At 38.2% G+C, this 26982-nt stretch overlaps 1 protein-coding gene across 1 annotated transcript in view; it reads left to right on the top strand.

Moving 5' to 3' along the window:
- The first annotated feature begins 14086 nt into the window (after positions 1 to 14086).
- The window catches only part of Mbtps2 (membrane bound transcription factor peptidase, site 2), a 46133-nt gene continuing 33237 nt past the window's right edge, over positions 14087 to 26982 (top strand). Inside the window, exons 1-3 of the mRNA XM_005334814.5 lie at positions 14087 to 14301; positions 17641 to 17789; positions 19513 to 19732. Of these exons, the coding sequence (XP_005334871.1) occupies positions 14227 to 14301; positions 17641 to 17789; positions 19513 to 19732 (444 nt within the window). The 5' untranslated portion in view covers positions 14087 to 14226. The remainder of the gene's footprint in view (positions 14302 to 17640; positions 17790 to 19512; positions 19733 to 26982) is intronic.

Genomic DNA, 26982 nt, shown 5'->3' with positions numbered 1-26982 from the left:
AGCCACTAGGAGGTTGTAACTGACATTTTCTTTTAATATACTGGGGATCAAACCCAGGAGTACTCAACCACTGAGCTACAAACCACCCCTTTTCCTTTATTTTTTTTTACTTTGAGACAGTCTCACTACATTGCTTAAGGCCTCACCAAGTTGCTGAGGCTGGCTTTGAAGTTATGATCCTCTTCCTCCCATACCTGGATGACTTTTTTTTTAGTTGTAGATGAATACAATACCTTTATTTTATTTTGTTTTGTTTTTTTATGTGGTGCTAAGGATCTAACCCAGTGCCTCACATGTGCTAGGCAAGTGCTCTACCACTGAGCTACAACCCCAGCACCTGCTATTGACTTTTTTCTTGGGTGGGGGTTACCAGGGATTGAACTCAGGCACACTCAACCACTGAGCCACATCCCCAGACCTATTTTGTAATTTATTTAGAGGCAGGGTCTCACCGAGTTGTTTAATGCCTCACTTTTTGCTGAGGCTGGCTTTGAACTCATGATCCTCCCTCCTGCCTCAGCCTCCCGAGCCACTGGGATTACAGGCCTGCACCACCATGCCTGGCCTGCTGTTGACTTTTGATGGCAGTTTTGATTTAGTGTTATTTAGGTTAAGAAACCACGCTGCAAGCACAAGCTTCCTCATCCTGCTTTTACAATGTGGATTAGAATATGCCCCAGATGCACTGTAGATGTGAGGAGGAAGGCACAAAGCCAGAGGGCCTAGCAAGATGCTACTCCTTTCATGACACTGAGACAGGGACCAAGAACAGGTAGTCAGCATAGATAGGTAGCATAGCTGATTATCAAAGAAAAAAAAGAAAAGAGCTGCTAATAACTAACCTGCAGGGATTGTGTTTCCCCCCACCCCATAGGTTGCTATCACCTCCTATCTATGGCACTTCCCAGTACAAGGGATTACCCCTAGGCTGCATCTTCCTGCCCTTAGGCATGTACACAAAGAAGAAAGAAAAGGTGGGGGGGGGAGTTCTTGGGGTCTATTAAAAAGACAAGACTCACCCCTTCATGTGGGCACTGAGCTCTGTGACCACTTCTCTCCAGAGAAGTCTCTTGTCTCTCTCAAAACTTGATTTCTACACTTGCCTCAGCATTCCTCAGGCATTTAATCTTCATCATTAGGCTAAGGAGGGTTGAATACTGATTTCCAAAACTGGTATCAACATTTACCTTGAAATCACCCTGGTCTAGGTCTGACCCTTGGTTGCTAACGTCATTGAACTTTAGCTCAGAGATCTTGATTCACACTAAACAGCAGGGACTAAATGATATGCATCAATACACTTCATGATAAACTTTTACTGAGAATTATAATGGTCATATGTGCTATTTCTATTCTTATCTTTCTAACCAGTACATTTTTTTTCTTTAGACAAACTATAGGGAATGTATAATTATCTGAAGGTAGCTTGAGGCTTATGGAATTAGAGCAAAGAAAGAGAACTTCAATGTTAAAATGAAATCAGGTTTTATTATCCTGACATAGTTTCAGGATTTGAAGTGTCAGATATTTTGGATACTTATTGAGACTCACAGAGGACCCTCTCCCCAGGACAGTGAATAGATAAGGGATTGCCCATGTCTACCTACCTACCTTGCTGGCCAATCCTTGTTTATGATTGACATTGACACTTGGGTTTCCAAGAAGTCTCCCTAGGAGACTACATCAAGACCATGGGGCCCTTGTATGTGGAATGATTCAATAGGAAACGGTTGAAAAGGCAAATGTATTTTGTTTTTAAAAATCAGCAAGTGAAGTAGTGCTAAATAAATTAAAATTTGACTGATTTTTTTTTTTTGTACCAGGGATTGAACTCAAGAACACTTAACCACTGAACCACAACCCTAGCCCTATAGTATTAAGTATTTGTACACCAGGCTGGGGCTGTAGCTCAGTGGGAGAGTGCTTGCCTAGCATGTGTGAAGCACTGGGTTTGATCCTCAGCACCATATAAAAATAAATAAAACAAAGGCATGCTGTCCATCTACAACTATTAAAAACATTTTGAAAAAATGTTCGCACACCAATTTTAAATTTGGGATCATACCTTCATGACAAAAGATGAAGAAAACTTTCACAACTATTTGAATAGTCTTTGGTCTTTTAATGAAACATGAAGTAATAAATCATTGTGTCAGGTGTGAGATATCTTTATATCTCCCCAAACTCACCCCTAGCTGACTAAACAGTCTCAAGATAAAATTACACAGCCCTGAATAAAATGTAAGCACAAACATGTAAAAAAATCACCATAGATCACCATTTTTGTCAAAGTTAGCCTGTATGCATCTATCCCTGCATTTACTGCTATACATGTAACATGTATACATGGGACACAATAGAGGTTTTAGATGAGGAGTGTTATGTTTTAGATATGAGGTGTCCCCGCAAAGCTCCTGTGTTAATGCAGGAGATAAAATTATTAGAATACAAGAGCTATAACCTATTCAGTGGATTGATTCATGTGATGGTTTAATAATTTGAATGGATTACTTGGTGGTAACTGTATGCAAGTGGGGTATGTGTGGAGGAAGTATGTATCTGAGGGTCCCTCACTCCTTGTGCTCTCTCTACTTCCTGGCTACCACGAGGTGAGCAGCTTTCCTCTGCCACACCCTTCCACCATGATTCTCTGCCTCATATTGGGCCCAGAATCAAGGACTTGGCCTACCATGGACTGAAACTCTGAAACCATAAGTCCCAAATAAACTATTATTTCTATGTTCTGGACAAGTATTATGGTCACAGTGACAAAAAGCTGACTTACATGGGGTTACTTCAGAATAACCTGGTATGATGAAGGTGACTGTCTCTTGCAACTTTCTATAGCCTAATCAGAAGGAGAAGTCCTTTCACATTTATTTAAAATTCTTAGTTTGGTTTTTAGTATTTCTAGCAAAATTGGTTTCCAGTTTGTTGTTTTTCTTTTGAGGTATCTGTCTTCTTCAGGAAAAGCAAGGTGCTAAGCAACTCAATGAGACCCTGTCTCTAAACCAAATAGAAAATAAGGCTGGGGATGTGGCTCAGGGGTTGAGTGCCCCTGAGTTCAATCCCCACTACCAAAAAAGAAAAAAGAAAAAAAAAAAGAATGGGATCCTAATTAGAATAAATTATAATCTATGTATGTATCATATGTCAAAATACACTATACTGTCTTGTATTTCTACAAAGAACAAATAAAAATAGATGTTTGCCTTATTTTATCCAGCAGTTCTGTGTGTTCTGATGTGTCTTCACTTAAGAACCACTGTAACAGAAAATAACAAGCCTACCTCATTATGTTGTGCAAGAAGACTTTTTATTTTGCTAGAAAGTAATCTTTTGAAATACTAGTTTTCAAAAGAAATAAAACCTTTATTGACATGTACTTTAAAGATAGAATACTTTTGCTACAGATGATTGCCTTTTGATGGTTAGATATTTTTATAGCTAATTGAATATAGAAGATTTTGATGGAATCATGTATTATTATTATATAGTGGGCAATCCCATTTTTCCAAAGAATAAGAAAAAGTAGATATTTACATCATGTTTCCTGCATGGAAAAATTCCCTTGGCCAAATTTTTTCTGAGCTCTGAAATAATTTTTAAATTTTTGCATCATTTTGATTTGACTTGTCAATATACTGAAACCCAGTATCATTGCATTTAACCTTTGGCAGTTTTTAAAAAGATGAATGGATAATAATCCAGTAATTTTAATGCTATCACTGCTAATATAACTAAAAAAGTAAATAAAAAAGTGCCAGGACCACGTACAGCTACTATCTGGTTTTCAGTTCTTACCAAAACCCATTAAACCCAAATGGATAAAATATCCATTGTGAATATGTACAGAATATTGGACAAGATTATCACAGAAAGTATGCTAAAGTTTGAATGATCTTTTTTCCTCTCCAAAACTCATTTTGGAATTTATTTGCCATTTTGGCAGTGTTAGCCCGTGGAAACTTTGGGAGGTGATTGCTCGGTGAGGGATTTGGTCTTATGGGTGGGATTAATGCCATTTTAAAACAGTGAGTTCCACCTCATCTTGCTCTGCCTTCTGCCACATGAGGATGCAGCAAGAAGGCCCTCACCATATGCCAGCAACTTGGCCTTAGACTTCCCAGCCATAAGGACTGTGAGAAAGTAAATTTCTGCTGTTTATAAATTATCCACTCTGTGGTACTCTGCTTCGGCAGCACAAAATGGCCTAAGACAAAGTGTGAGCTAAAGTTTTCAAATGATCTACCTGCTTTAATGTTGACACAATGAATGCTTTCTGCAAAATTAATTTAAAAAAACAAAAATTTAAAACTTTAATTTGAGCCCTGGGGATGGTTGTGCATGTCTGCAATCCCAGTGATGCTGATGAAGAGAATCAATCAGGGCTGAGGCCCATTTCCCCAGATGTGGAAGATTGAACACCCAAGAAACTCTGAGGCAAGCATAGAAAGCAAGTTTTATTTAAAGGATAGAACAGAGATAGACTTCTCCAAAGTGAAGGGGCCCCAGAGCTGGGAGGAGGAAGCAGGGGTGTCCTGCCCCTTTTATACATTTTAAATTCCTTGTTTTCATGCCCTTCTTCTTCCTTTATCTGGCTTACATGACTTAGTGATCAAAAGGTGGGAAAGAAGCCTTCCAAAGGGTGCCTCTGCCCAAGCAGCCAGAAAAGGAGGTATTTCATGAATAACTCCTAGAACGCTCTGCAGGGAGGAACAATTCCCTGGAGGAAGGCAGGCTTGGCAACAGGTGGAAGAGCAGGGAGAAGGGCTCTGGAGGCATGAGCATTTTATTTACTTTCATTTTGAACTAGCCCTCATCTTCCCCAATCTGACTCAATCATTATTACCTACATAAACTGTCTTTTTTCCTCCTGGCCTCACCAGCAACTCAGGAAGATGAGGCAGAAGGATCATAAGGATTTCAAGTTCAAAGTCAGCTTTGGCAATTTAGTGAGAGCCTACCTCAAAATACAGAAAAAAAATTAAAGGGCTGGGGATATAGCTCACTGTAGAGCACCCCTGGGTTCAATCCCCAGCACCTCAAAAAACAAAAATATAGGTTTCTGCAAATTTCATTCTTATTAGAAAATAAATGTGATTTTTAAAATTATTTTGTTTTAACAATTTGTATTACATCTCTAACTATGTTTTTACCCCAACTGAACAAATTAAAAATCCAGCCCAGAGCAGTGGCGCATGCCTGTAATCTCAGTGGCTGGGGAGGCTGACACAGGAGGATTTCAAGTTCAAAGCCAGCCTCAGCAAAAAGCAAGGTGCTAAGCAACTCAATGAGACCCCGTCTCTAAATAAATACAAAATAGGGCTGGGGATGTGGCTCAGTGGTCAAATGCCCCAGAGTTCAATCCATGGTACCCCCCCAAAAAAATCTATTCTAGCTTTGCATGGTGGCACAAGCCTGTAATCCCAGTGACCGTGGAAGCTGATGCAGAAGGATCACAAGTTCAAAGCCAGCCTCAGCAATTTAACAAGGCCCTGAACAACTTAGTGAAACCTTGTCTCAAAATTAAAAGGGGGGGGGCTGGGGATGTGGCACCACTGGTTCAATCCCTAGTACAAAAAAAAGAATTTCATATTCCATATACCAAGAGAAGTGTTTTACAGGAGGAACTCACTTGTAACTTGCAGAAAACACTCTCTAACATTATCCACATTTTACAAATGAGAAATGAATTTGCAAAATTGCACAACTTATATTGTAGTAGAGTTGCCATTTAAACCCAAGCCATCTAACTCTAGAGCCTGTGTGTTTTACAACAAAACTGTACTGGCTCTTAGAATTTAAAACTAAAACTCAAAACCATTCAAAGAACAAATACATCAGGAACATTTTAAGATCTCTCTCACTGTGTGGTCCTAGGAACAGCAGAAATGACATCATCCTAGAAATTATTAGAAATGCAGATTCTTCATCCCCACCCAAGACCTACTGAATCAGAAATTCTGCAGATGGAGCTGCAAAGCTGTGTTTTAACAAACCTTCCAGGTGATTTGATGCACACTTAACAACTATCCAACAAAAAGGTGCATTCATTCAGTCTTTTGGCAGGTTTGCCAACCTCAGTCTTTACTGAACCACATTTCTTTTAGAAGACATTCTTCTATCTTTGTAGAATAAAGTTTGATCTTCAGGAACACAGGGATTGCACTGGATACAGTGGTGCACACCTGTAGTTCCAGCTACTCAGGAGGCTGAGGCATGAGGATCACTTAGGTGAAGGAATTTGGGAAGAGCCTTTACAACATAGCAGGACTCCATTTCCAACAACAAACAGAACACAGGGATATGTGCTTGCTTTAAAGCTGAACTGGAACTGCAAACACCTAAACCCTCAGGGCTCCTAAGAATTTCCCTAATAATTTCCAAGGTTTTATGGACCCAGTCCATACATAGAATCCTGAATACTGAAAGAGAGTTTAACAACCAAAATAACTTAAGATAATTTCTAACCTCTGCTTGTAAACTTCAAAAAATACTCAAGGTCGCTAAAATTAAAGGACTGAAAATTTCAGGTGTAGGCAAGAATATGGCGTAACTGGAATTCTTTTGCCTTGCTCCTGGCAATATACATGGGTACCTCTACTCTAGAAAACTTCCTGAGGACAAATGTTAAAAATACAGATTTGCCCAGGAATTCTACCCAGAACCTATGGTCAAAAATGAGTGCTTATGTTTTTCAGCACATATAAAGAAGTGCTCATAGCGCTATTATTCATAATAGCCAACTGCTAGAACACCCAACCATTCATCAACTACAGATGACTATTTTGTGAAATACTACATAGTGCTTTAAAAAATAACTTATTTGTGGCACTTGGGATTAAACTCAGGGGTGCTCTACCAGTGAGCTAGATTCTCAGCCCTTTTTGTTGTATTTTGAGACAGGTTTTCACTGAGTTGCCTCACATTTATGATTCTCCTGCCTCAGCCTCCCCAGGTAGCTGGGATTACAGGCATGCACCACCGCACCCAGCTAAAAAAGAATCAAATAAACAAAACAACTTTTGCTACGTAGAAAATATTGCTCAACATTACACTTATAAAGTTGAGTGAAAGAAATCAGATGCAAGAGTTCATACTGTATGGTTACATTTATATGAAGTTAGAAAACAGATAAAAACTAATCTGTGATGATAGAAATCAGATCCTTTTCTCCTGCTCACAGCCTCTCAGGTCCACCTCTAGTCCATCATGAAAGATGCAAAATAAGATGGCAAAGAAAAAAATTCTCTTTACTATGGAAAAAGAGAGAGTGCTCAGCCATTATCTTGTCCTCTCTCCTATCATGTATCCTGTTATGAAGTTCATGAATTTTCCTAGGGAAAAAGTACTACTGTGTAGATAATTTTTAATGATAATGTGTACCAGTAAACAACAAACCCTTCACCTAAAATGTAGTAAGCTTTTGACTTGGTTTTCTTGGCAATATCTATAAGCCTATACCAGGTATTCCTTTCAGAATCTTTTCTGCTAAAGATCACAAAGGTAAAAATTGGAAAGCAAGGTGGTATCTGGAAAATGATAGGAGAACCAAATTGCAGTTTATTAAATATGAATTTGAGCAGCACATCTCAGCTATTTAAAAAATTATGTTATTTACATAGCATTTGCACACCTCAACTTTAAAAGGCACTGGTCTTCATAGCAGTACAATTCACAATAGGTAGACTGTGGAACCAACCCAGATGCCCTTCAATAGATGAATGGATTTAAAAAATGTGGCATTTATACACAATGGAGTATTACTCTGCAATAAAAAATGACAAAATCATGGAATTTGCAGGGAAATGGATGGCACTAGAGCAGATTATGCTAAGTGAAGCTAGCCAATCCCTAAAAAACAAATGCCAAATGTCATCTTTGATATAAGGAGAGCAACTAAGAACAGAATAGGGAGGAAAAGCATGAGAAGAAGATCACCGTTAAACAGGGACGAGAGGGGGGGAGGGAAAGACAGAGAGAAGGGAAATTGCATGGTAAAGGAAGGAGACCCTCATTATTATACAAAATTACATATAAGAGGAAGTGAGAGGAAAGGGGAAAAAACAAGAGAGAGAAATGAATTACAGTTGATGGGGTAGAGAGAGAAGATGGGAGTGGAGGGGAAGGGAGGGGAGGGAGGATAGTAGAAGATAGGAAAGGCAGCAGAATACAACATACACTAGTATAGCAGTATGTAAAAAAGTGGATGTGTAACTGATGTAAATCTGCAATATGTATATGGGGTAAAAATGGGAGTTCATAATCCGTTTGAATCAAATGTATGAAATATGATATGTCAAGAGCTTTGTAATGTTTTGAACAACTAATAAAAATAAATTAAAAAATAAAATAAAAATAAAAGGCACTGGTCACAAGCACAGAGTAGAGCAGTAACCAGTAGTATTTTCCTGGTATAATTCCATGATGTTAAATTTATGATCTTTAACCATCTTCACATGGGGCCTGAGAGTATCCGAGTTTTTGTTTTTGTTTTTGTAGGAGGGATTAAACCCAGGGGTGCTTAACCTTTGGTCCACATCCCCAGCCCTTTTTCATATTTTATTCAGAGACAGGGTCTGCTTAGGTCCTCACTAAATTGCTGAGGCTGGTTTAGAACATTCTATCCTCCTGCGTCAGCTTCCTAAACCTCTGGGATTACAGGCATGCACCAATACACCCGGTTTATCTTGTGTTCTGAAGATACAATCTCAAAGACCTGCAGAAACTCTTATCATAAACTAGGCATGGTAGTGCAGGCCTGTAATTCCAGAGATTCTGGTAGGCTGAGACAGGAAGATCACAAGTTTAAAACCAGCCTCAGTAACTTTGTGAATGTCCTAAGCAAGACCCTGTCTCAAAATAGAAAAAATAAAAGGGACTAGGGATATGGTTCAGTGGTTAAGCACCCTGGGTTCAATCCCTAGAGTTGAGGGGGAGGAAACAGGTCCTAGGAAGCTTCCAGGAGCTATGAGAAGGAAGAATGGGGAGTTGCAGTTTAATGGGTAGAGTTTCTTTTGGAAAAATTAAAAAAAAATTGGAAATATGTAGTGATGATAGTTATACAGCATTGTGAATGTACTTAATGCTACTGAATTGTACACCTAAAATGGTTAAAATGCTAATTTTAATGTTATGTATATTTTACCACACTTTAAAAAATACCAAGTACATAAAGACTTCCATTCCCTGCAATATGGTATATTCGCCATCCTGGGGGGGAAAAACAAAAACAAAAACCCTTCAAGTACAAAAAAATATATAAAAAAATAGGCAGACGCACTGGTGCACGCCTATAATCCCAGTGGCTCCAGGTGGATATGTACCAAAAACAAAACAAAAATTTGTATGTTTTTTTTTTTTTTTTGTACTGGGGATTGAACTCTGGGGCACTCTACAACTAAGCTACATGCCCAGGCCTTTTTATCTTGAGATAGAGTTTCCCTAAATTACCAAGGCTGGCCTCAAACTTAAAATCTTCCTTCCTCAGCCTCCTGAATAGAAGTAGTCAGCATTAAAGGAATATGCCACCCCACTAGGCAATCTTTGTTGTTTAAAGCCACTAGATTTTAGGGTTTGTTTCCAAAGCATATCCTGGCTTATCCTGATGGGTGCAATTCGGTGTTATAAATGTAGAATCTAATGACCCCAGAAACAATCTGTCAGCTTACAACTGATGAGAAATCAACATTCCTAAATGTAATGTCAAACTTAAAATTTTTGAATACTAACATTTTAAAATCAATAAATAAGAGTTATATATTTTTATCATGCACAGCATACAGTTATGAAATATGAATACATTATGCAGGGCTGGGGTGGTGGCTCAGCGTTAGAGTGATCACCTTACACGTGCCGTGCGAGACCTGGGTTCGATCCTCAGCACCACATAAAAATAAATAAGTGAAATAAAGGTATTGTGTCCAATTACAACTAAAAAATAAATATTTTTAAAAATACATTATGCAGTGGCTAATTGAATACTAATATTTTCAATTAAAATTATAGTAAGATTTTTAATTTTTATATTTCACATATTCTTTTATCTTAGAAGTTTATTATAATATGGTGATATTGTGCTTCAACCGGATATTGATTTGTAACATTCTGCCAAATATATATATTCAGGGCCCCTCTAAAAATTATTTACTAAATTAAAATGATATGAATAAAATCTTGGCTATGTATTCTTTATTTAAAATAGTAGTTACTTAACTGAAACCTGAAATGATTTGTAAATTAAGTCACAATTTTTTTCTGTGAAAAAATACCATGACTTTTAAGAAAAAATTAGAAGTTCTTTGTTGTCATTGTACATCTTCTATAATGTCTGTTCTGCTGCCACCAGCTGGCTTCCAGTACTGCTAAACTCCAGTAACCAGCAGGATTCAATTCTGTGCTTTGTTTTGACTGCTGGGCTCCTGATGAGAACACCAACTCAGTTGAATAACTAAATTTTAGGCTGGGAACAGAAAAGCACAATCAACTCATTTCCTCCATATTTTAGGTTATCAGATAGCCACAAGGTAGCTGGTACTGGTCTCAGCAAGTAGTCCAGACAAAGCTTCTGGCTAACACAAGAGTAGCCATTTCAATCCTTAAATTAGTAGTTTCTTCCCAGGGAAAAATATTATTAAATGTTAGAGTCTTGGGGCTGAGGCTGTAGCTCAGTGATAGAGTACTTGCCTAGCATGCATTAGGCACTGGGTTCAATCCTTAGCACCACATAACAAATAAGATAAAGGCATTCTGTCCATTTACAAAAATAATTTTTTTAAAAAAAAGTCTATAATACCAAACAGAGGTCAATTCAAATACAACATTGCACTGATAGCTTTAGTGTAATTTTAGGCTTTAATAACTTTAAGAAGTATAAATTCTATGAATTTACACAAAACATCATTTGAAGGTAAAATTAGTTAAATTTCATGATCATTTGGTTTTGTGAATTTTTGAACAGTAAATATATTTTAAATTTTTTGTTTCAGTCAATATTTACCATCGTGTTGGAATATTAAAATTCAATATTATTTGAAATTCAAAAAATTAAGTAATGGAGCAGCTCAGGAGGCTGAGGCAGGAGGATCACATGTTCAAAGTCAGCCACACAACAAGGAGGCACTAAGCAACTCAGGGAGACCCTGAGTTCAATACCCGGTACCAAAAAAAAAAAAGGGTGGGGGGTGAGGTTGTGGCTCAGAAGTAGAATACTTGCCTTGTACACATGAGGTGCTGTGTTCAAACCTCAGCATCACATAAAGTAAATAAATAAGTAAAATAAAGGTATTGTGTCTATGAAAAAAATTAAGTAATGGAGATTTAAATGAGTTTCAAGGAAATTTAAATGACTTTCAAGTGATGATTTTTCTAAGTTTTATCATTTCTATCTAAGAAGTTCTCAAAGTTTAAGACAGCACTAAGACCTTTGGGACACCTGTATGTGAAAATGTGGAGTGGTGGGGGGCAAACATAAGCTTTTATAATTTATACTCAGCTATGTTCAAAGAAAATTGACAGTAGAATGAGACGGACATCATTACCCTAAGTACATGTATAAAAACACAAATGGTGTAACTCTACTTTGTGTATACCAGTAGACATGGAAAAATGTGCTCTATTTGTGTAATATGAATTGAATTGCATTCTGCTATCATATATAACAAATTGAAATAAATAAAATAAAAAATTAAAAAATAAAATTGAAACCATTTATAACAACATATACACACATATAAACAAAAAGATGTAAAGCTGAGTCAAAAAATTCTGGAAGCTAGAGAGACATGTTTCTAAGTGACTGAAACATTAGGAAAAGTATGGGAGAATGATGCAAGTTAGTAGCATTATCTATAAAACAGTTTTCCCATATTATACTACATTTTCACTTTGAAGGGGGTTGAGGATGCATTTATATTTGGGATACTTGTCCTAAAGATAGTATTAAGACCTTGATATTTTTGTATTAACACTATTATTGCTGATGATGCTGTCACAGGAAAGCAAGGAGCTGGAAACTTCAAACCTTGATTCTTGTATTCCGACAAAAGAATTTTTTTAATGTTTACTTTTTAGTTGTAAGTGGACACAACACCTTTTTTTTTTATTTTTATGTGGTGCTGAGGCTCAAACTCAGTGCCTCACACGTGCTAGGAAGTGCTCTCCCACTGAGCCACAACCTCAGCCCCTGATGAAATAAAACTTAAAGTCAAACACCAAAAGTCATGCAAGAGAACTTTATTATAAGTGAAAGTTAAACCTAAGTAAAACCTAAGTAAGTCTCATACAGGGAGCACTCTGAAATGAGTGGGCCATCTCTGAGCAGAGAACCGCAAGGAGACAATGCTGTCTACAAATTTATTACTGTTTGATGTTTAACAGGAGAACTGGGACCACTTTCTGTATTGTACCCCTTGCCAACCAGATGTTCAACTCCTACTTCATATGGGGTGGTGGAGTTTTTCACCTTAGTTGGTCCTCTCCAGAACTGTCATGGTGGCCATCCTATTTAAAAGGGCTTCGTTTATAAGTCAATCCCATGTTAATATAGGTGCTAGGGTCAATAGCTGGTCAGAAGTTACCTTAGTGCCCTGCTAAAGGAATCTTCCTTCCCAGAAAGATGGAGACACTTAGAGTTCCTAACTTCACATCAACCTCAGTGGACCCTGTCGAGTTAATTCCATTAATCCTTTTCTCTTGATGTGTTTTCCCATTAGCTCATTTGTTTCTGTTTAATGTCTACAAATTAAGTATAACCCTTAATTTCTTATCTACTTTGGAAGTAGTTTAAGAAAACCCTAAAGTAATTTAAAGAACACTCCTGACCTTGCCATGCATTTCACTTCTCTTTGCTAGCTACCATTTAACAATGCGTTTCCAAAAAGCTGAAACAATTAACTTTCAAAGATAAACAATAAAAGAATGCAGTGTGGGGGCTAGGGTTGTGGCTCAGTGGTAGAGCACTCCCCTAGCATATGTGAGGCCCTGGGTTCTATTCTCAGCACCACATATAAATAAATAAAATAAACGTGTTGTGTCCACCTACAACTAAAATACAAATAAATAAATATTTATATATAATATACGCAGTGGGGCTGGGTAGAGCACTTGCAACCATGCGTGAAGCCCTGGGTCCCAGTGCTAGAAGAAATTGCAGAAAAACACTTAATAAATATTAGTTTTCCTTCCCTCTAATAGAGATTGTCTAGTTCAGTGGTTCTCAACCTTGGCTCCACAGTGGAAAGACCCCTGAGTTTAAAAAGCACAGATCTTGGGTCCCACGGAGCTTTGGATTTTAATTGGTCTGGGTTACAAAATGAGCATCCAGAATTTTAAAGCCCCCTGGTGATCCTAATGTGCTGCTGAGGTTGAGAAACACTGCTCTAGTTCACTATATAATCAAGTATATGTCAATATAAAACTATGTGCAGATGTTCAGAGCTCCAAATTTTAACAGTAGCATCAATCTCAAATTTTATAATCAAAGAGGTTGGGGAAAATCAGTTAACAATCAACATTAATAAATCTCAAAAAATATGTCAAGCAAAATATGCCAGACATAAATGGTGTGATTCTATTTACATAAAGTTAAAAAAAAGAAAACGGAACGGGGCGGGGTGGGGGGAGGTTGGGGGAATCAACTGAGGAGGAACACTAGAGGGAAATTCCTGAGATGGAAATGTTCTACATTTTTTATTAGGGTATATGGAAATACTCATTTATTAAAACTCATCGAAATGAACAATTGAGATCTGTGTGTATGATTTCGTCATATGTAAATTACACTTCCGTAATAAGAATGAATAAATAAACCTGATTAACTTAAATGTGGATACCTATGTCCAGGTCGGGGTGGCAGCGATAATAATTACTTCAGATGATCCCCCAGATCTTATCAGATTAAAAAGAACTGCACACCTCAGATCAGAACTATTGAGAAGGGAGAGCACAAATCTCCACAAGACTGGTAGTCGAAAACAAGGGGTTCCCAAGCCAGCGGCGCCTAGTGTCACAAGAATATAATCCCCTACGCCGTTTTCCGGTACTCGTAAGTGCGACCGTGTATCGGCACCGGAAGAATCCGGAGGGAAACGTCTCCACCGCCTTAAAGGAACCGCAGGTAACTTGGTTCCCGCGCGGATGTTGGAGCTGTAAGGCGCCTGGCGGTCGGCGGCTGCGGCTCTGAGGGAGGAGGAAGCCGGGGCTCATCTTCTCTCCGCTGCCGCCATGATTCCAGTGTCGCTGGTGGTGGTGGTGGTGGGCGGCTGGACTGCCGTCTACCTGACCGACTTGGTGCTGAAGGTGAGGGCCTCGGGCCTAAGACCCAAGCCGGTGGTGACCAGGGCCCGATCGCAAGGTTCTGTGTCGCCCGAGGCCTTTCTCTTCCCCTGCCAAGAGCCTTCGGGGCTAGAAGCCTCACCGCCGGTGCCCACGTGCGGCCTTTTGCGTGGCGCATCCGCCCGATGGAGTAAATAAAGCACGGCTGGCTGCGGGAGGGGTGTGGCGGCCCGCGCAGCTACCGCTGCCGCATTGCGGGTGACGGTCATCGCTGCCTTTGGATCTTGACGGGAAGGCGACAATGGTGGGCTAGGGGATGCGGGGCGGTTCTTGCTGGACCCTACAGCAGCAGTGTACCAGGGAGGAAAATAAAACGTCTGTGTAGGAAAGGCTTTCTTTTCCCTCATTGTTTTAAGGTTACGACCCTCTAGAGACAATGGTATTGGAATGAATCTAAATCAAGTCATGATTGAAATCACTGATTTCAAATTTAGAGGTGCAGAGAGTCATCTTGGGGTTCCGGTTAAAAATGCAGATTCTGATTCAACAGATCTGGGAAGGTTCCTAAGATTATGCATTTCTAATCCGTTCCTGCATGCTACCGATGCAGCTGGTCCCCAGACCATTATTGAAAGTAGCACACTCAAGTATCAGGGATATAGATAACCAGTTTTCTATTATTCGAATTCTGATTTGCACCCTGCACCTTCTTCACACTAGCCACACACCCTCTGGGTGCATGGTCCATATTTGAGTTATTTGGGAATGGTAGCAAAAAATAGCAACGATTTTCTGACCACGTGCTTCAAGAACCTTTTCCAGTCGAATATTGGGGGGGGGGGGACGGTGAGGGTAACTATATGTGGAATAAGATCATATACATTCTCAATGGTTTAATAAAAACACCAATTATGAACAGGAAAACCTTTATGTAATGAATACTGTTTTAAATAGAATGCTGTAGTATTGTGTGTCTTAGATATAACAATAAAATGAAGTGATGCTTGTTCGTCATTATTTTTAAACTTGCCAAGTGCAAGAGATTATACACGTAGTTCTTAGGAGAGCTGGGTGCTGCCACTTCCTAACCATTTTGACTGGGCAAATTACTATCTGTGCCACAGTTTCTCATCTTTAAATAGGAATACTAATAGGAAGGATCTCCTGAGATTATAGAGAGGAATATGTTAGTACATCCACATAAAGGCTTGTTATACAACCTGAGGTGTAAGGACCCCATCTCAAAAAAATAAAAGGACTGGGGATGTAGCTCAGTGGTAAAGCACCCCTGGGGTTCAATCCCCAGTATCACACACAAACACACACACACACACACAAAGTCAAATCTATACAGTCTTTCATCAAGTGTGTGAGGTGATCAGGATGTCTCTTTAATTTCAGTAACAGCCCTCAGCTCCCTAAGAGTATTAATTCTCAATCAAAAGACCTAATGACTCATTCAGAGTGTCTGCCTAGGGATAGAGAGACCTTAACTTTAGGAGCTTGTACCTTCTGCTTCTCTGCTTCTAGCTTGATCTGCTATTCCACCCTTAGTTGTTTTTTGTTTTGTTTTAGCATTTTTTGCAGTACATATCTGCTGGAGGGGTATGTCACTCTCCTTTTAAAGTCTTGGAAAACTAAGAGGTTTTAAAAGCTACCCAAAGACTGAGATGAGAAAACCTTAGATATGTATATTCAGACTCAGGTCACTTTTTAATCACTGTGATAGGGCTGAAATAACCTTCTAGGACAAATAAGCCTCACATAGGTGAGCATCAATTATATCTATTTACAGTCCTTATTATAATTGTCACATATATATCATAGCCTTATGTTATCTATAATCCTGTATTAGTCAAGTACTTCAAACTCTCCTAAATATAAAACTATTGTAGCTGTGTATAAGCAACTATTCCCACAACCCCCAGAAAATTTAAGAGATGTTACTGAGACCAAGATGGCTTTAGGTAAGTTCTATACTTTTACATGTTGGAAGTTGGCCTAATTTAGGGCTTTCTCCAAAGATAGAAAGCACAGATTACAGCTGAGCATGGTAGCATATGTTTCTAACTGCAGCTACTTAGGAGGCTAAGGCAGGAATATCACAAACTTGAGGCAGCCTGGGCCTGTCTCAAAGCAGAAAATAAAAAAAGGGTTGGAGATCTACCTAAGTAATAAAGGGCCTCTGGATTCAATCCCCAGTGTAGCAAAAAGAAAATTAAAAAGAAGGAAAGCACTGATTCCAACTAACCTATCCTTTGTGTTGAATTGATTGTTACATAAGGTGTCTTTCCTTTCTGTGGTAAAAAGGAAACCTGTGCTGTCCAATATGGTAGTTGACCACATGTGACTATTAAGCATTTGACATAGAGCTAGTCTGAATAGAGATGTGCTGTAAGTTTAAAGTTGATACTAGATTTCAAACAAAGTCAAAACCAGTATCTCAATATTTTATTATATTCATTACATGTTGAAATGATATCTCGCATATTTGGGGTTAAAATACATGCTAATTAATCACTTTTTGATTATTTAAAACTTGACTGATTGACAATTTAAAATTATATGTTGTTAACATTTGTGGCTCACATTATATTTCTGTTGGACAATACCATTCTAAGCAGAGGTCAGCAAACTTCTATAAAAGATTTTAGTCTTTGTGGGCAACACAGTCTATCTGTCATATATTCCTGTTTGTCATTGGTTTTTAAAATCCCTTAAAAGTGCAAAAACTAGGCTGGGTACAGTGGCGCACACTTGAAATCCCAGTAGTTCATGAGGCTGAGTCAGGAGGATCGCAAGTTTGAGACCAGCCTCAGCAACTTAGCGAGGTGCTAAGCAACTCAGTGAGACCCTGTCTCTAAATAAAATACAAAATAGGGGCTGGGGATGTGGCTCAAGGGTAGCGCGCTCGCCTGGCATGCGTGCGGCCCGGGTTCGATCCTCAGCACCACATACAAACAAAGATGTTGTGTCCGCCGAAAACTAAAATAAATTAAAGTTCTCTCTCTATATCGCTCTCTCTCGCTCTCTCTTTAAAAAAAAAATACAGGATTTGGCTCAGTGGTCGAGTGCCCCTGAGTTCAATCCCCAGTACCAAAAAAAGTGTAAAAACTATTCTTAGTTCACAGGCTATACTAATACAGGTTGTAAGCCATATTTGGTTTGTGGGCCATGATTTGCCAGACCCTAACTTCAGCAGTTCAAACCTTTAATACTCTGAAGAATAAACAGAAAGCTTTAAAAGATATTTGAGCAGTTCAGCATTGTGATTTCTTATAGAAAATACTTTTTTCACTTCTTATATGTTATAAATTGTTCTTCAAAATTAAGTGATATGAAATTTTTTTCTTTCTCTTATAGTCATCTGTATATTTTAAACATTCTTATGAAGACTGGCTGGAAAACAATGGATTGAGCATCTCCCCTTTTCACATAAGATGGCAAACTGCAGTTTTCAATCGTGCCTTTTATAGTTGGGGACGGCGGAAAGCAAGGATGCTTTACCAGTGGTACTCTTCATCTTCTCTTTTTGATTTAAATTAGACATGTTCATGAGGAATAGCTTGTTAAATTAGCCATTTTCATCATATTTTTGATCTACCAAGTTTTTGAATATTGGCAGTAGAAAATTTTCCTAGTTTTTAATAACTATAGGATTGTGTCATTGTGCTTTTACATACATTAAAAATCATGGTTGTGCTGGGCATAGTGGCAAACGCCTGTAACCCCAGCAGCTCAGGAGGCTGAGAAAGGAGGATGTAAACTTCAAAGCCAGCCTCAGCAACCGTAAGGCACTAACCAACTCAGTGAGACCCTGTCTCTAAATAAAATACAAAATAGGGCTGGGGATGTGGCTTAGTGGTTGAGTACCCCTGAGTTCAATCTCTAGTACACACACACACACACACACAAAATCATGGTTGTACAACTATAATGCACCAATAAAAAATGTGGGGGAAAAATTGTGTTTTATGGTTTGGGTTTACAATGATCTCTAGTATACCCCAGATCCTGACAGGTTCTTAGTTGAGGGAAGGTGGGGTTGGAGGGTGGTCTGAATTCCTTTTTGTTACAAATATAGCTCCAGATAGATTACAGCTAAATATAAACAATTAAATCAACAGAAAATGCAACAGCTAATCAAAGTATACAGTAGAACAAAGGAAATAATAAGAGCAGAAATTAGTGAAATAGAAAGTATACAATAAAGAAAATTGGCAAAGCCAAATTTTGGTTCTTTGAAAGGATTAATAAAAGTAACTAATCAAGAAAAGAAGAAAACACAAACTCAAAATCAGAATTGATAAGAGGATGTTACTACAGATTCTGTAGACAAAAAAAAGAGACTATTAGGAACAAGTCTACAATTATAAATTTGACAGTTTAGATGAAATGAACCAGTTCCTTGAAAAACACAACTTATCAGAAAGTTAAAAAATAATCTGGTTGTGGTAGCACACACCTATAATTCCCAGCAACTTGGGAGGCTGAGGCAAGAGGATCTCAAGTTTTAGGCCAGGCTCAGCAATTTATTGAGGCACTCAGCAACTCGGCTACTCAGCAAGACTCTCTCTAAAATTTAAAAAGGCAGGTGGTGCACCTGGGAATATGGCTCAGTGGTTACACACCACTGGGTTCAATATTTGGTACAAATAAATAAAATAAAAACATTAGGATGGGCTCAGTGGTTAAGTGCCCCTGGGTTTAATCCCTGGTACCAAAAGAGAAAAAAGAAAAAGGAACATATTATTCTCCACTATAGCACAGCAACTTCTAATTATTAAAAAAGTAGAAGAAAATGAACTATTAAATCTTCCCATATTAATATTTAGACTAATTTATCTCAAAGTAAAGCTAAAATACAATGCAGACAAAAATAAGTGAAAAACAATGGTATATAATGCCAAGAGCTGTCTAACTGTGTTCAAATAAGATCAAAATAGAGCTGTGTAAATGAGCAAATACATGAGAGGAACCCAACTATTTTTTTTTTAATTGGGATCAACACTGAGCCTCTCTGGGTACCAGGAAATTGTAAATTATTATAACTGCTTAAAGAAATTAGTGCCAATGCTAGAGTCAAGTATTTGAAGTTCAGAGAGGAAAACGAGACAGAGTTGTTGAACATTTAGCCATTATTTTAAAGCTATGAAGTGTGGTTGGGTAGAGAATTTGTTAGTGCACAGATTGTGAAGAGTTGTACATTTATATGATTTTTTTTCATCTTGACAGGTTCAATTTTGGAATGGTCTTTGGTGTAATTGCCATGTTTAGCTCTTTTTTTCTTCTTGGAAAAACATTGATGCAGACTTTGGCACAGATGATGGCTGACTCTCCCTCTTATTCTTCCTCTTCCTCTTCCTCCTCCTCTTCCTCTTCTTCTTCTTCCTCCTCTTCCTCCTCTTCCTCTTCTTCCTCTGCTCTTCACAATGAACAGGTGTTACAAGTTGTGGTAAGTACCTTCTTTTTGTTTTAAATAACTGTTGAAATGTAGATACAAGATTTCTTTCTGGCTAGTATACCTAGTATCCATAATATAAACATGAAAATAAAAGCCTTAAAATTTTTCAAATTACTTGCTTAAATAAAAAATACTGGGGGCTGGGGTTGTGGCTCAGTGGCAGAGCCTAGCATGTGTGAGGCACTGGGTTCAATCCTCAGCACCACATATAAATAAATAAAATAAAAGGTCCATAGACAACTAAAAACATTTTTTAAGTAAAAAATACTAATTAGTAAGTAATGAGTGGAATTGTGATATTTGGTAGTAGCATAATAGTTATAGCAGTGAACAAATGGACCAGTATCAAAACTGTCAGCAATTACAGAGATATTCAGCTTAATTCATATTGTCATCTTAAGGTGTTAAATGATTGTTGCTTTCAAGGAATAAGCATGCTGACTTAAGGTATCTATAATGTACAAGTAAATTGCATTTTAGTCTTATGCAGAGTGTTCTCCTTTTCATTCCATGGCTTTCAGAGTATAACCAATGATATCTTTTTAATTAAAAGTATAGCTGGGCTGGCAAGATGGTGTGCCTATAATCCTAACAGCTGGGGAGTCTGAGACAGGAGGATTGTGAGTTTAAAGCCAGCTTCAGCAAAAGTGAGGCACTAAGCAATTCAGTGAGACCCTGTCTCTAAATAAAATATAAAATAGGGCTGGGGATGTGGCTCAGTGGTCGAGTGCCCCTGAGTTCAATCCCCAGTACCCGCCAAAAAAAAAAGTATAGCCAGGCGTATGGCACGGGCCTGTAATCCTGGTGGCCTAGGAAGCTGAGGCAGGAGGATCACAAATTTGAGACCAGCCTCAGCAACTTAGCAAGGTGCTAAGCAACTTAGTGAGACCCTGTCTCTAAGTAAAATACCAAAAAAAAAAAAAAGCCTGAGGATGTGGGTGAATAGTTAAGTGCTCCTGAGTTCATTTCCTGGTTCCAAAAAAAAAAAAAGTATAATACTGGGATTGTGAGTGTTGCTCGGTGGTAGACTGCTTGTGGGCATGTGTGAGACCCTAGGTCCAATCCCTACCACCACAACCACACACAAGAAAAGAGGTATAACACCTTTCCAAACAGTCACTGTGATTCTTGGTGTAAAGAATAATGTGCTGAATTGTACTCCTTTGACTGTAATCTATTTATAATAATTCTTACATTAAAGAATGCGTATATACCTATACCTACCATTCCATGGTAAGCCCTCTACCAACTGAACCATATCCCCAGTCCCCCCCCCACCCTTTTTAAGCAGAACTGGGGATTACACAACCCAAGTCCTCAGGCATGCTAGGCAAGCACTGTGCCACCGTGCTACATCCTCAGCCCTAGTTGGTTCACTTTTATTTCACATTTTTAAATTATAGTTCCCATTCCATGAAGCATGGATGTTAAGTTTTTAATCATGTTTTGTTAGTGGAATATACTGTTTAAGAGTCAGTAACAGTTATATTTGCAGACTGGGTTTTGAACCCAGAGGTGCTCTACCACTGAACTACATCCCTAGCTTTTTACATTAAGTTGCCCAGGCTGGTGTCAATCTTGCGATCCTCCTGCTTCAGCCTCCTAAAATTAGCTGGGATTGTAGTTATGCCAACCATGCCCAGGTCCTCTTTCTATTTTTTTTAACTCATCTCTTTGTGATCTCTGCTAGGCTCAGTAATTATGGGAAGAAGTCATTTATAGAGAATGATAAATAGTCAGTTTTTTCTTAGAAGTAAAAACTATTCACCAGGTGAAGCACTAGAAAAGATTATAACTAGGCCCTATTTACATGGGGAACAGAAATCCAATCCTGGCATTCATGGAACTTTTAGAAGGATAGCTTCTATGATTGCACTACAGTTGAACATCATATAAGGTGCTGGGGGAACAGTATAGGAATGCAAAGTGAGCCTGGCACTGGGAAAAGAATAAAAAGAGAATCTTAACAGAATAATGAGGAGAGTTCACATTGACTAGGAAAGGAATATAGAAATTGGGCATCTCAGTAATGAAACAATGTAACATAGGAGGGAATAATCATAGTAATAATAAGACCTAGTTAACATTCAGCACTTCCTGTGTAAGCTTTCTGTACCTTTTTTATTTTACTCTTATGATTATCCAGAGGTAACTATTGGTCTTCTCCCTGACTTACCAATGAAAAAAATCAAGGCACAGAGATAGTGACTCTACCTGTGGTCACAGCTAGTAAATAATAGGTCCATCATCACTGACCTTAGAGCCAACACACATTATGTTGTATTCCTCTGGAGGACAGATATTTCAAGAAAGTATAAATAATATTGACCTTTATCTATGAATTATATGGTGGAAGAATGGGCAGGAGTGTCAGCAAGAGAACAAGACAATGCAGGAGATAAGATGGGAAATATAGGTAGGGTCTAGGTTAGGAAGGACCATTCTAGGAAGTTTTAGTTTTACCTATACATAATAGATATGTGCAAAATGGAGCAAAGTTGTCTAAACTAAAGATAGGGAGACCATTTAAGAAGGCTATTAGAAGTGATGAAGATCTAAACTAAATTAGTGGTATAGGAAAAGGAAGAGATGGATTCAAGTTATCTTTTGGAGTGCAGTTTTTAGACTTAGTGGCTGATTGAATGTGAGGTTAGAGGAAGAAGGAATAGTTCATGATGACTCCTAGGTTACCTGACTGGTTATTATTCACCAAAAAGAGGATAGGGTGGAAAAAAACTGATGGAAAAAACATGATCATTGACAGATGTATCTACCTCCTAGATTTTGAATGACAAAATGTTGTGTAGAGAAATTGTTTCTTCTTTCTGATTTTCAGTTTATTCTAGTTTTCACAAAAATATTCATTCTATTAGGCAAACCGTGCTTTGGAACCATTAAGTTAGCAGCCAGCTCAGGAGGCTGAGGCAGGAAGGTTGTAAGTTCAAAGCCAGCCTAGGCAACTCAGTAAAATCCTCTTTCAAAATTAAAAAATAAGGGGCTGAGTGTGTAGGTCAGTGGTAGAGTGACCCTCGGTTCAATCCTTAGTCCCTACCCTCCACATACACACAAAGAAGTCAGCAAACCTGTAGTCCACCATGCCTATTTATGTGTAATTAAGGACATTATGTCTGATGGGTGCAGTGGCACACACCTGTACTCCCAGCAGCTTGGGAGGCTGAGGCAGGAGGATTGCAAGTTCAAAGTCAGCTTCATTGTATAGAGTACAGTGAGGCCACAAGCAACTTAGTAAGACTCTGTCTCAAATTTTTGAAAAAGGGCTAGGTATGTGTCTCACTGATTAGGTGTCCCTGGGTTTAATCCATGGTACCAAAAAAAAAAAAAAAGAAGAAGAAGAATTTTTGTCTCCTGAGTTTGATATAAGCCATTGTAGCTTAAAGAAAATACATTCAGTTTACTCTAAAATTCCCTACACGCCTTGTTCAGTATTAATTCCTCAAACCCTGGCACTCTTGTGTTATTGAGAGTATTCTGTATTCAGTATTCTGGTACAGCTAATACCCTGTGTGATCACAGCAAACAGATGGGCCATTTTGTACTGTTGCCAGCAAATAAGACCTACCATCTGTTGGTATAGTCACATACTAAAACTCTTACCTTATCTCACTTATTATTACATCCAGAAGACAATAAAGAGAAGGAACAAATATCCTATTAGATCAGGCTTACTGGTTTATTTGAAAGGAAGGTAAGGCAACCTGGATATTTTGTGAGACAGAGGATATGAGAGTGAATCTTTTTTTTTTTTTTTTTTTTGGTACCAGGATTGAACTCTCAACCAATGAGTCACATCCCCAGCCCTTTTTAAAAAATATTTTTAGTTATAGATGGACACAATACCTTTATTTTATTTATTTATTTTTATGTGCTACTAAGCCTCACACATGCTAAGCAAGTAAGTGTTCTGCCACTGAGCCACAACCCCAGCCCCTCAGCACCCCCCGCCCTTTTTTTAAGAGACAGGGCCTCACTAAGTTGCTGAGTCTGGCTTTGAACTCATGATCCTCTTGCCTTCACCTCAGGAGCCGCTGAGATTACAGATGTGTGTCACTGCACTTGGCCATAGTACATAAATTTAGAGAAGGGTCAGAGAAAACTAAACAACAGAATTGAACAGACCTTTAACAACATGAGACTGGAGCAAGTATGTTGAAAAGGGATATTGATATTTGTGGAAAAAAAGTAGCTCAATAGGGTCAAGTAAAGAGAACTTCAGATAATGAGATATTATGCATACATTACGAATGATGATGAAACGGATTTTATAACCAGAGAAAGGAGGCATGGAATTATTGGAATTTGGAAAATGATCAAAGCAGCATTCTGTTAATCTCCTCTTCATTTAATAAAGGAGGCTTAAAAGTGAAACTCCTGGGGCTGGGATTGTGGCTCAGTGGTAGAGCGCTCACCTAGCACAGGCCAGACCTGGGTTCGATCCTCTCAGCACCACATAAAAATAAAGGCATTGTGTTGTATCCATCTACACCTAAAAAATAAATATTAAAAAAAGTGAAACTCCTCTGGAGCTGTGGATATAGCTCAGTGACAGAGCACTTGTCGAGCATGCGCAAAGCTCAATCCCCAGTACAAAAAAATTTTTTTAAATCCTAAAAAAATGAAACTCCTGCTGAATAAATTCTGATTGAGTTGGAATTAAAACTTTAAATCATAAAATACTTTGAAAGAAAGAGCCTCAGATTATTGTTATATGAACACAGAACAAGGAAGGCATAAAACTAATGTCAAAGTATTAATTTTTTTTTATTTTAAAGCTTTTTTTTTTGTAGAGAGTTTTAGATTCCTGGCAAAATTGAGAGGAAAATATTGAGTTTTCCTATATACCTCCCAACCCCTACATATGCACAGCCTCTTCCACAATCAACAAACCCCACCAGAGTTATATATTTGTTATAATTGACAAACCTACACTGGTGGGTCATCACCACTCAGAGTCCATAGTTGACATTGAAGTTCATTCCTACCTGTGTACAGTGGTGCACTCCTATAATCCCAGCAATTTAGGAGACTGAGGCAGAAGGATCACAAGTTTGAGTCAGCCTCAGCAACTTAGCTGACACTGGCTCAAAATGAAAATTAAAAAGGACTGGAATGGGGCGGGGTTGTGGCTCAGTGGTAAAGTGCTTGCCTAGTATGTGTGAGGCACTGGGTTCAATTCTCAGCACTGCATATAAATAAATAAAATGAAGTGCATTGACAAGTAAAAAAATATTTTTAAAAAAGGACTGGGTTGTTGCTCAGTGGTAGAGCTCCCCTGGATTCAATCCCCAGTATAAAAGAAAGAAAAAAAAAACACCTCCCAGTATTGTAGGAAATGATGAATCTTGATAGACTTTGACTACATAAAATTTATTTATAAACGAAAAGCAAGATAAGATTACAAGACAAACTAGGGAATACATTTGTGATGTATTACAAAGGACTGCTATATCTGAAGTAATCTTAAATATTAGTGAGGAAAAGACGAATATTTATTTTGCTTATTTTGGAGCTGTGGGTTGAACCTAAGGGTTCAGACATGTTAGACAAGCAATCTATCCCCCCCAAGATGAATACTTTAGGATTTAAAAAAAAAGGTCATAAGATCATAAGTAGGCAACTCACAAATGTCAAAAATATTGACAAAAATATGAGGGAATTTCAGTTTTACTAGTGAACAAAAAAATGTAGTTCCATCACAAATTTGAATAAAATGAGCTTGTCCAAGCTTATGGAAGGGTTGGCTTTTGAAGAACAGCGTGATAGTATGTATCAAAGATGTTAAGGTTTGGATATGACACGTCCCCAAAAACTTCTATGTTAATTCAGGAATATTCTGAGGTAAAATGATTGGATTGTGAGAGCTGTAACTTAATCAGTTCATCCTAGTTTGAATGGACTGACTTGATGGTTACTATAGGTGTGGGGCTTGGCTGGAGAAGATGGGTCACTGGGTGTGCCTTAGAAAGGTGTATCTTCCCTCTAGCCCCTCCCCCAAACCCTCTCTGCTTCCTTGTTTCCTTGAGCCAAACACTTTTTTCTGCCACATCCTTCCTCCATGATATTCCGCCTCATTCCAACCTAGAGCAATGAAGTCGACTGCCCATGGACTAAAAATCTGAAACTGTGAGCCAAAATAAGTTTCCTCGTCTAAGTTGTTCTTGTCAAGTATTTTGGTCATAGAGACAAAGCCAACACAAAAATCCTTTAAAGTTTGAGAGTAATTGTTTTCTTCCTGTGAGGCATAATGTTAACTAGTGGATAAAGATTAGCACATTTAATCCTCAAAATGCCCTTTTATGCAAATTTGGTTATTTCCATTTTAATGATATAGGAAATTGAAATGTTGAGGAATAATATGCCAACTTCTTCAAGGTCATTTATCTAGTTATTGATAGTCAGGACCTGGAGCCCAAGCAATATACCTCCAAAACCTGAGTCCTTAACAACTATGTGTGTCTAAAAATTTATTCCCCCAAAATATTTGGGTATATGTACCCATATCTTTATCATATTATTTAGAAGAGCAGAAACTTTTAAAACAATTAAATGCACAGCATTCCATTTCAAAGACCATAATGTGACTCTTAAAACTCGGGTTAAGCCTGGCGCAGTAGTGCACACCAGTAATCTCAGCAGTTCTAGAGGCTAAGGCAGGAGGATCCCAAATTCAAAGCCAGCCTCAACATCTTGGTGGGGCTCTAAGTAATTTAGCAAGACCCTGTCTCAAAATATTTTTAACAAAAGAGCTGGAGGTATGGGCTGGGGTTGTGACTCAGCAGTAGAGTGCTCACCTAGCATAGCATGTGAGAGGCCCTGGTTTGATCCTCAGCACAGCATTAAAATAAATAAATAATAGTATTGTGTCCAACTAAAAAATAAATATTTTTTTAAATCTTTAAAAAAAAGAAGTGGGGGTGTGACTCAGTGGGTAAGTACCCCTGTGTTCAGTCAAGGGCTGGGCGGGGGGGGGGTGGTGAGGTGGGGATGGGGCTTCAAGGACTTAGGAAAGCATTGAAAACTTTAAAAAATTTTTTTTCTGTATTTGGCCAGCAGGGTTATACACTTCAATTTTTCTTTAAGTTTTCCAGTTTTTCTTCTTTAAACATTCTCAATTAATAAAATAATAATAATGAATGAAAGATGGTATTTTCTCCAGAAAGATAACATTTGGGTCACAACTCTTATACTGTGAGAAATAGGTGCTCATTATGGAAATTAGATAA

This window comes from Ictidomys tridecemlineatus, chromosome X, assembly GCF_052094955.1.
Source record: "Ictidomys tridecemlineatus isolate mIctTri1 chromosome X, mIctTri1.hap1, whole genome shotgun sequence".
Taxonomy (NCBI): domain Eukaryota; kingdom Metazoa; phylum Chordata; class Mammalia; order Rodentia; family Sciuridae; genus Ictidomys; species Ictidomys tridecemlineatus.
Note: the sequence above shows the minus strand (reverse complement) of the source record. Positions and strands in the feature narration are given on the sequence as shown.